Below are 8,987 nucleotides of genomic sequence, written 5' to 3' on the forward strand. Positions count from 1 at the left end.
CCATGGCTCCAAGAATGTTGCCGAAGGGTTATGGTGGTGGTGTGGCATCCTTCCTTCAGCACCAGGGAATAAGAATTCACCCATATCTCAATGACTGGTTCATTTGGGCATTGTCTTCGGACACTGTGGCAGCAATGGACAAAGTTGTCCATTGTCTGCATTCGTTGGGTTGGGTGATCAGTTTTTGATATGGAAGTGGTGCCGTGGGCAAGGGCTCATATGCAGCCATTACAGGAATCTCTTCTCAGCCGCTGGTCTCTAGTGTTACACGTTTGGCCCCTTTGGTCTTGAGGCTTGGCCATTGAAAGGACTTAGTTGAGATCAAAAGATTATTCTGATTTAGTCATTGCTACCTTGCTTCAGTCTTGGAAGTTCGAGGGCTGGGGTTCTGAGCGCTTCCCTTCTCTGTTCAGATAATGCACATCCTATTGTTTCTCCAGCCTCTCAGAAAGGATTGACTTTGGTTTCTCAAAAGTTTAAGTTGCAACTTTGGCCTGATTACAGAAGAGGTCTGTTGTGGCTCACCCGGATGTCATTTGATTCATGTGGAGATTGCACCGCTTGTGGCCTCCCTTTCGTACACCATGTCCAGAGTGGAACCTTAATTTGGCCCTTTAGTTTGTCTCGTTGGGATCCCTTTCTTCACTTTTTGGATGCCGGAATCTTCCCGATGACAGTTCATTTCTTTCTTCCAAAAGTGGTATTTTATCTCAACTAATCTGTGGAGCTTCTGTCCTTTTGCAGAGAAGACGAAGAGGCTCTGTATTCTTGAAGCTTCAGTGTGTGTAGAGTCCTCATGACTCATCTGAAAGTCACAAATGAGTTTTGCAAATCAGACAGTGATTTTTGGTAAATGGAGGCTTGGCCATATAGCTTCCAAGCCCACAACTGCTAGATGTCTGAAAGAGACTAGCGTGTCAGCCTATTTGATTGCAGAGCTGCAGGCTCCTAGGGCCTTGTCGGCTCATTCTACGAGGCGTACAGCGATGTCCTGGCCAGGGCTTTTTTTTGTTTCTGGAAGATATTTGAGAGGCTCTGATGTGCATACATTTGCCAAGCACTACAGAGTGGACATTGCAGCATGCCCGGAAGCCAGTTCAAATATTGACTGTCACCTTGCATGGTGGTTTCTGCATATTTCTTCTCTACAAGTTTTCCAGAGATGAGAGGTCCACACATGTTTGTTCGTCTGATTAGCATTAGGTTAGTGAGTTGTTTAAGGTTGTTGTGTTTATTATAAGTTTCTCCTTACTGTTTGTCTACGTAAATATTGAGGAGCTGGACTGGATGCCAAGAGAGAGATGCCTCAGCTCAGTTTCCAGTTATCTATCTGCACCTTCTGGTTGATGGACACGACTATCTCATAGGTTCTGCAATAGTGGGAAGTTCTAATGGAAAGAAAGTTATCAGGTAAGACCTAATTTATGCTTCACATATCTTCAGACATTCTTTAGTAGACTTGGCTTGAATGTTCCTGCCTTTTTCTCTATCAGATGTAGCAGAGTATGCTAGACAAATGGAGTCCCTCCTGATGGGCAAAGGCTAGAAGGATATAATCTGATTTAGTCTGCCTCCACAGATTACCAATGTAGGGCTCACATATGTTAAAAACAGTATTATTTTGAAAAGTGTTTGAGGAGGTGGGAGGTTTCACAGGTTCGTGAGGTGGTGGGGCTATGGAAACAATTTTTGTGATTTGTTTTTCTGAGGCTTGATGTATTTTATTAATGTATATGTAACTTTGTAATCCGCCAAGAGTGCAGGATTGTACAGAATAGAATTTGGAAATAAATAAATATGTCCTTCACCCCCTCAGACTCCTCTCCTCCCAGCCCACCACATGCATGTTTTGTGCAGTGTGACAGAACTTTGGAGTTTCCTCTGTATGGGAGGCCTCAGCTTTGCAGCGACCAAGTCATGGCATCAGTCTGTTTAGCTGACTCTTCTTCTAGGACTTCATTAAAAAAATGTGTGCTTCTAACTGGGAGTGGTTAAGCTATGAAGATGCTCCTGTCCATATGTCTGCTGTGCGCATTTACTGACATTTGCTGAGCACATTGTTCTCGCTTTACTGCAGGTGGGTTCCTGTTTGAGGGTCTCTCTGATGAGGAGGATGATTTTCACCAGGTAACGTCAATGTTGTATTTTATCTAACAGAGAAAACATGGAGAGAGGAGGAGCAGTAGACATGGAAATACTGTTATTTACTCATGTCCTTTATGGCTGGTATGTGGTCATGCCTAAATTATACATGTGTATTTGTGCTGCTGCAGTAGTAGTCTGTAAAGGAAGTAGGTGCCCCTTTATAGAATTGCCCTCCAAAGGGGTCATTTAAATTTTATATAGGCATTCTAAGGGAAGAAATAGGCATTTATGAAGTTATCCACGCTATATACACAGCTATACTGGTAGGTCGAACGTATGCAAACATTTTATTTATTGTAAACAGTAGGTGTTCTATTTGGCAGAGTTTGGGGTGTTGCATTTTTTACACATGTACTTTTCATTTTATAGAGTATATTGTAAAACCCGGCAAAAATACACGCACAAATTTACACTTAAGTTGGAGGAGGCAGAAATATTATGTCTTAGCTTTGGAGGATTTATGTGTGTAAGTCTGTTTCATAAGGGAAAGTATGCGTTTGTTTTCCCTTATATAAAAAAAAAAAAAGTGTACTATAGAGCACTGGTTCCCAAACCTGATCCTGGAGGCACCCGAGCCAATCAGGTTTTCAGGATATCTACAATGAATATTCATAAGAGATTTGCATGCATTTGAAAGCAGTGCATGCAAACCTCTCTAATGAATATTCATTGTGAATATCCTGAAACCTGATTGGCTGGGGTGCCTCCAGGAACAGGTTGGGAACTACTGCTACAGGCCCTTACCTGCCATTCTGCATTTGAAGGCCTGCTATAACATTACTATCTGTTTTGATATCTCCTTATCCAAGCGCATTCCCATTCTTCCATTTTAGCAGAAACTTGGAGCTATACTTTAATCCAAATTTGGTTGTTGGCTTTCAGTCTTTGTTTTTCTTTTTCCGCAGAGTACAAGGTCCACCCCTTCTAGTAGCGCTTCTGGGTCTCGCCCTGCATCGCTCGGCTACACCGGGGCCGCAGGCCCTCGACCAATAACCCAGAGTGAACTGGCAACTGCACTTGCCCTAGCCAGCACTCCTGAGAGCAGCTCCCATACACCCACTCCTGGAACACAGGTACACATATAGGGTAGAAGGGACTGTTACCATGAACACTGTTTCATGGAAATATTCGTGTACTGGCTGATCCCAGCAAATGATAGTAGGAAGTTTAGTGCATAACAATCAGAGCTATATGATTCTGTTGTAATAGGTATGCCTTAAGAGTAGCTACAATGGGAGGAGAAGTTATTTTAGAACAGGATTTTATGTGAGTTGCTTGGGTTAGTGGCAACCAGAAATAATGGCCAGCCTTCACCAGAGCTGCAAGGTTCTCTTTGAAATGCCAGTCACAAGTTCAATGACATCCGGTGACGTACTGAGTTAGTTTAACTGGAACTTATCCAGTATATCCTGATAGAATTTAACTTTATACATGTTGCATAGTATGAGGCTGAAAAGAGACAGAAGCAGTAGAAGGGCTTTATTATTCACTGGGCAGAATGGGTACAATGCCTGGGATCTGCAGATCTTCCAGAGGCCAAAAAGAAAAAAAAGTTCCCCCCCCCCCCCCCCCCCCCCCCCCGAACAAAAAAAAAATTACAGGTGACTCAGAATTAGCAGGATTCTAATATTTTAACTTAATAATGTGTGTTAATTGAATTACTTTACAAAACCTTTTTACCTCTGATAATGAGCCTGTAGTGGTCAGCAATTTTTCCATGAGCAAAATAAGAAGAAAAGAAATCTGGATATTCAGAGGCAGTATCTATAGCTAGTGGCTGCCGCTGAATAGCCAGTTAAGTTGCTATTTGAATAAATTGTGTCTACACTCACATCCATACACTATCCGGATAGTACCAAGGCAGTGTCTATTCAGCGGCACCGTCTGGATCGTGTCACTGAAGATCCGTCTTGGTGGCATTTATCTACTACCTGGATGAATGCTTTTAAATATTGACCCAATTTTTTTGATAATTCATCTGTAAATGTTGAAGTGTGTATGCATGCATGTTTATTTGCTTCAGTCTCTAGTAATCAAACAGCAGCATTGTGTCAAGAGATGCGCCTGCATTTCTGATGACAAAATGCTTTGCTTTCCACCTGTGGGGATGGCTGCCCAACGAGAGCTTTCAGAAACGAAAAGCCTTCAGATTGGGAAAGAAGTTGAGAATGAGCACTGGTATTAGTGCCTGTTCTATCTGTTGTGGCTCTGTAGCTACTTTTCAAACAGACACATTGGTCATCCTTTGGATTGGTGTTAGCTTCTGCGCATTGCCACTGGAGAACCCAGTTTCCAGCCTCCTGTTTTTCTAGGTAGTGGAAAAGGGAGAATGGCTAACCTCTGCTGGCTACAATAGGCGATGACAGGTTGAGGCTAGGAAAAGACTCATCATGCTAGGCAGCCATCCATCCATCCAGGGAAAGTGGGTGAAAAAATGTGAGTAAATTTTGAAAGAAAAAGATCACATGGAAACCTAAAGCCCCTCTCAGGTATCCCATCAGATCAGTAGCATAGCCAGAACTCAATTTGTGGGTGGGCCTGGTGGGCATGGCCCTTGCGTTTACTTTCTGCCTTCTACAACCAACCCCCACTCCAAAGTGGTAAAAAACATGCCCTGGCTGGCAGGGATCCCTAAGCCCCACTAACTGAAGAGTTCTCTCCGGAGCTCCCCCACGAACTGTCTCAAACAGTTGCTGACACTGATGGCTCCCTTACGCATAATCAGTTCATGTGCGGAGGCCGTTGGTGTCAGTTGGGGGAGAGAGCTCCAGAGAAGACTTGTCTGCTGGTGGGGCTTCTGGAACCCTGCCAGCTACACTGAGTGGGCCCACCTGTGGCTACCCCACTGCATCAGATGTGCTAGCTGTGATGTACTGTGGTGTCATTTAGGCATGTGCTATATGAGGCAGAGTGGAGCCAAAGGAAGAACGAGTAAAGAAAGCAACACGTCGCAGTATTAGTCTGTTCCAGTGTGAGAAAGTAGGATGAAGGTCCACCTTTATCATAAAGTATGTTTCTGTCGACTGAGCACTTCCTCCAGACTTTAGATTTTCCAGGTTCACATACAGTAATCTGCCATATGGGACTTAACCTTGATGCACTGTCATGTTTCGTAGTTTACGGACATCTGATGACCTTGTCTGCCATATTAGGGAAAGAACTACACACAGAATGTAAGGCACATAGAGTGTCATTTTTAGCAAGGATGCCAAGATGAATTCAGCCAGCCAGCCTTACAGAAACACAGACAGTGATAGACTTCCTTGGCAGTACTGTACATCATAGTTGATCTCTGGCTTTTCCTTCACTTATTCACAGTTAAGGATCTTATCCCATGCTCATTTGAACTCTTACCATTTTTGTCCCATTGAATGGCTGTTCCATGGTTCTACCACCTCTTTCAGCATGCCAGACTGCTGGGTGGGGACATGGCACAAGCTACAGTGAACTTTCATCTTTTGGTGAGACATAAATGACACATGAGCACTGTAGTAAACATTTTACCATATTGCTTTTCTTAGGGCCACTCCTCAGGCACCTCTCCAATGTCCTCCAGTGTCCAGTCTGGCACTCCCATCACCAATGACCTCTTCAGCCAGGCCCTGCAGCATGCCCTACAAGCATCCAGCCAGCCCAGCCTACAGGTGAGTGTTTTTGGATTCCTGAGGCAGCACAGAACGCTCATGTATCTCTTTCATATAGTCTATTGGAGAAGAGGTCATTCCTGTCCCCTCTTCTTACAGAGCCAGTGGCAACCCCAGCTGCAGCAGCTGCGAGATATGGGCATCCAGGATGATGAACTGAGCCTACGAGCACTGCAAGCCACTGGAGGGGACATTCAGGCTGCCCTGGAACTCATATTTGCTGGTGGACCTACCTAATCACCTCTACAGCTCTGAACAAATAGTCCTTGGGGTGGTGTATGTATCATCAATATTAAAAACATAGAAATATGGAAAAAAATTCAGAAAACTTTGATTTTTCTCTTAACCATACTTTCTATAAGTCTAGGATTCAGTGACAATTTGATACGGCCGGGTTCCCCACAATGGTCTGTTGTAGTGTTTTTGAAGCCTGTGCTGCTTGTGTTATAAATAAGGACTCAATTTTTTCATAGATACTTTCTGGAAATTTCACTGGAGAAAAAGGGTCTTTGTTTTTGCTTTTTTGGTTCTGTTCCTCTTATCCTCTTAGTGCAGGAGGACTGCACTAAGCCACATCTGTCTTCTTCATTGGCCAGTTTCCCTTTGCCATTTAAAGTCAGTATCATAGATCCCGCACTAGACTGCAGGCTGAAGCTGATTGGTAGAGGAGACACTCAGGTAAGCATGCTGTCCTGCCCGATAAAGAGAGGAAGACTTAAGGTTAATCTAGGCATCAGGTGATGGAGGGGGACTTGGTACCTAGTGCAGGTGAGGACATGGAATTGGTGGGAAAAGGCTTTTGATGTAGGGTAGCTTACTTCTTGTGCTTTGTACTGGTGTTTCAGGATTGTGATAAAATCAGGCCCTTACTTAGATTGTGAGCCCTCCTGGGACAGAGAAATATCCAGTGTACCTGAATGTAACTCACCTTGAGCTACTACTGAAAAAGGTGTGAGCAAAATCTAAATAAATAAACTAAATAATACTTATAAGGGCATGCACTAGACAGGACCATTTGAAGCAAGGCATGGACTCTTGTATGTAAGGATTTTTTCTTGTCATACCACGTTGTACATGTGCCTATCGCTGCTAGTAATTATGTGTAATTAAAGCTGTTCTGAATCTCTTGTATCTGGTATTTGTTTGAATAGCTCAGAGTAGCCAGTTTTTGAAGATGAAGGAACAGTCAAAATGTTAACAGAAGGCCTATATAGAACCCATATTGAACACTAAGGGAAATAATGTGGACTGATGAAGGATAATAAGATCTGTGTCTTTGGGAGGGGAGGCCAGGTAAAGGGGTAAGGAGACAGCTGAGCGAATATGATTGTCTGTAAATGGAGCTGAAAATGGCTGGGGGAGGGGAAAAGTTAATGAATAGTGTATCTAAGGGTGTGCGGGGAGGTCACTTCCTGACCAATAAGCACCTGCTTAACTATGGAAGAGGTGCTCAGGTTGTCGAGGGTAGGGGAGGAAAGGGGGGACGTCGGGCGTTGAGAGGGAAGGGTATTAGGGGTGGGAAGAGGGGGGGGGGACGAAAGTGCTATATGATTGGGGGGCGGTCTGATAAATGGGAGTAATATAAGAAGTGATGATGGCTCTTAAATGTGTGTCCTTGAATGTGCGAAGCCTTAACTCACCCCAAAAGCGTAATCAGATGTTTAGCGAAATGGTACGCTTAAAGATAGATGTAATGTTTATCCAGGAGACGCACTTGAAGCGAGGACATGAACAGCTAATCCGGCATAAGTGCTTCCACACAGTGCAATGTGCCTCAAGTAGAGATGATAAGAAAAAAAGAGGGGTTCTTATAGTGCTGTCGGGTGCATGTCCGTGGATTATACACTACTCAATCGGAGACACTGAGGGGAGCTATGTGGTGCTGGTGGCATCCCTGTATGGGGTACAGTATACCCTGATCTGTGTATATGCGCCCAACGAGGGGCAGAGAATGTTCCTAGAGGGTCTGGAAAAAGTAATAGAAAATAAAGCAAAGCAAAGGGTCATCTCCTAATAGGAGGTGATTTTAATCTCACATTAGATCCCCTGTAGACAATTCGGGAGGCAATGCGGGATATGCCCAGAGGGGTAGACAGACAATGCAAGGTTGGATGGCACGTTGGGGATTGGTAGATATCTGGAGAGAGATGCATGGAACCGAGAAGGACTATACACACTTCTCACCTAATATAAATCATACTCGAGAATTGATTATTGGCTGGGTGATGGAGCTATATGGGGTAAGGTAAATGTGGTGTGGATTGAGCCCTGTTCATGGACGGACCATTGTATGGTGATTATGGAGATATCTGGGGGGGGGGGGGGGGGGGAATAAAGGACGAAGAAGTTGGAACCCCAGAATGTAAAAGAGATTGAAAAATACATAGCAGAATACATTAAAATTAATGATACAGATGAGGTTCAACCAACTAGTCTGTGGGAGGGTCTAAAAGTGATGGTGAGAGGACAACTTATTGCATTACAGTCACATCTACATAGGATAAAGAAAGAAAGGGAAGCTACACTTAGAGACCAGCTGGCAGAGTTGGAAAGAGAACATAAAGCAGATCCATCCGACAGCAAAAAGGGGACAAATCAATGAGATGCAGATGACAGAGATAGAGATTCAGTTGCGGTCCGCACAACAAGAGCAATTTGAATTTGGCAATAAAGCCAGCAGGATGTTGGCACTTAAGCTTAAAAAGAGAGAGCAGCGTAATTTCATAACAGCCATAAAGAATAATAGGGGAGACCTCCTCACCAAAACAGATAAAATACAAGAGGCCTTTTGGGAATTTTATAATCAACTATATCAAGAAGAGCAGGTAGCAACCCCGGAGGAAATGGAGAGGTATCTGGAGGAATAGATTTACAGGGGTTATCAAGGGCGGACATGGAGAAAATTTCAGCAGAGATCACGCTGGAGGACGTAGAAAGAGCAATAGCTGACCTCCCTAACAATAAATCCCTGGGGCCAGACGGATTCCCAACAAGGTTCTATAAACTTTGGTAAACTGCTGGCTCCTATACTGTTGAAGGTGATCTCCTCCTTAGACGAAGTGAGGGAACTGCCATACTCGTGGAGATTAGCAGAGGTTGTCCTGATATTGAAACCAGGGAAGGATCCGCAACAGTGCGGCTCCTACAGGCTAATATCACTACTTAACACCGACTATATGATCTTCACTAAAATACTGG

General features: G+C 43.9%; 1 protein-coding gene across 3 annotated transcripts in view; it reads left to right on the plus strand.

Moving 5' to 3' along the window:
* Positions 1 to 6,918, plus strand: part of UBL7 (ubiquitin like 7) — a 49,199-nt gene extending 42,281 nt beyond the window's left edge. For all 3 annotated transcript variants that reach the window (XM_030186988.1, XM_030186997.1, XM_030187002.1), the window contains exons 8-11: positions 2,078 to 2,127; positions 3,051 to 3,218; positions 5,667 to 5,789; positions 5,889 to 6,918. In XM_030186988.1, the coding sequence (XP_030042848.1) occupies positions 2,078 to 2,127; positions 3,051 to 3,218; positions 5,667 to 5,789; positions 5,889 to 6,026 (479 nt within the window). In that variant the 3' untranslated portion in view covers positions 6,027 to 6,918. The remainder of the gene's footprint in view (positions 1 to 2,077; positions 2,128 to 3,050; positions 3,219 to 5,666; positions 5,790 to 5,888) is intronic.
* The last annotated feature ends 2,069 nt before the right edge of the window (positions 6,919 to 8,987 follow it).

Source organism: Microcaecilia unicolor, chromosome 1, assembly GCF_901765095.1.
Source record: "Microcaecilia unicolor chromosome 1, aMicUni1.1, whole genome shotgun sequence".
Lineage (NCBI taxonomy): Eukaryota > Metazoa > Chordata > Amphibia > Gymnophiona > Siphonopidae > Microcaecilia > Microcaecilia unicolor.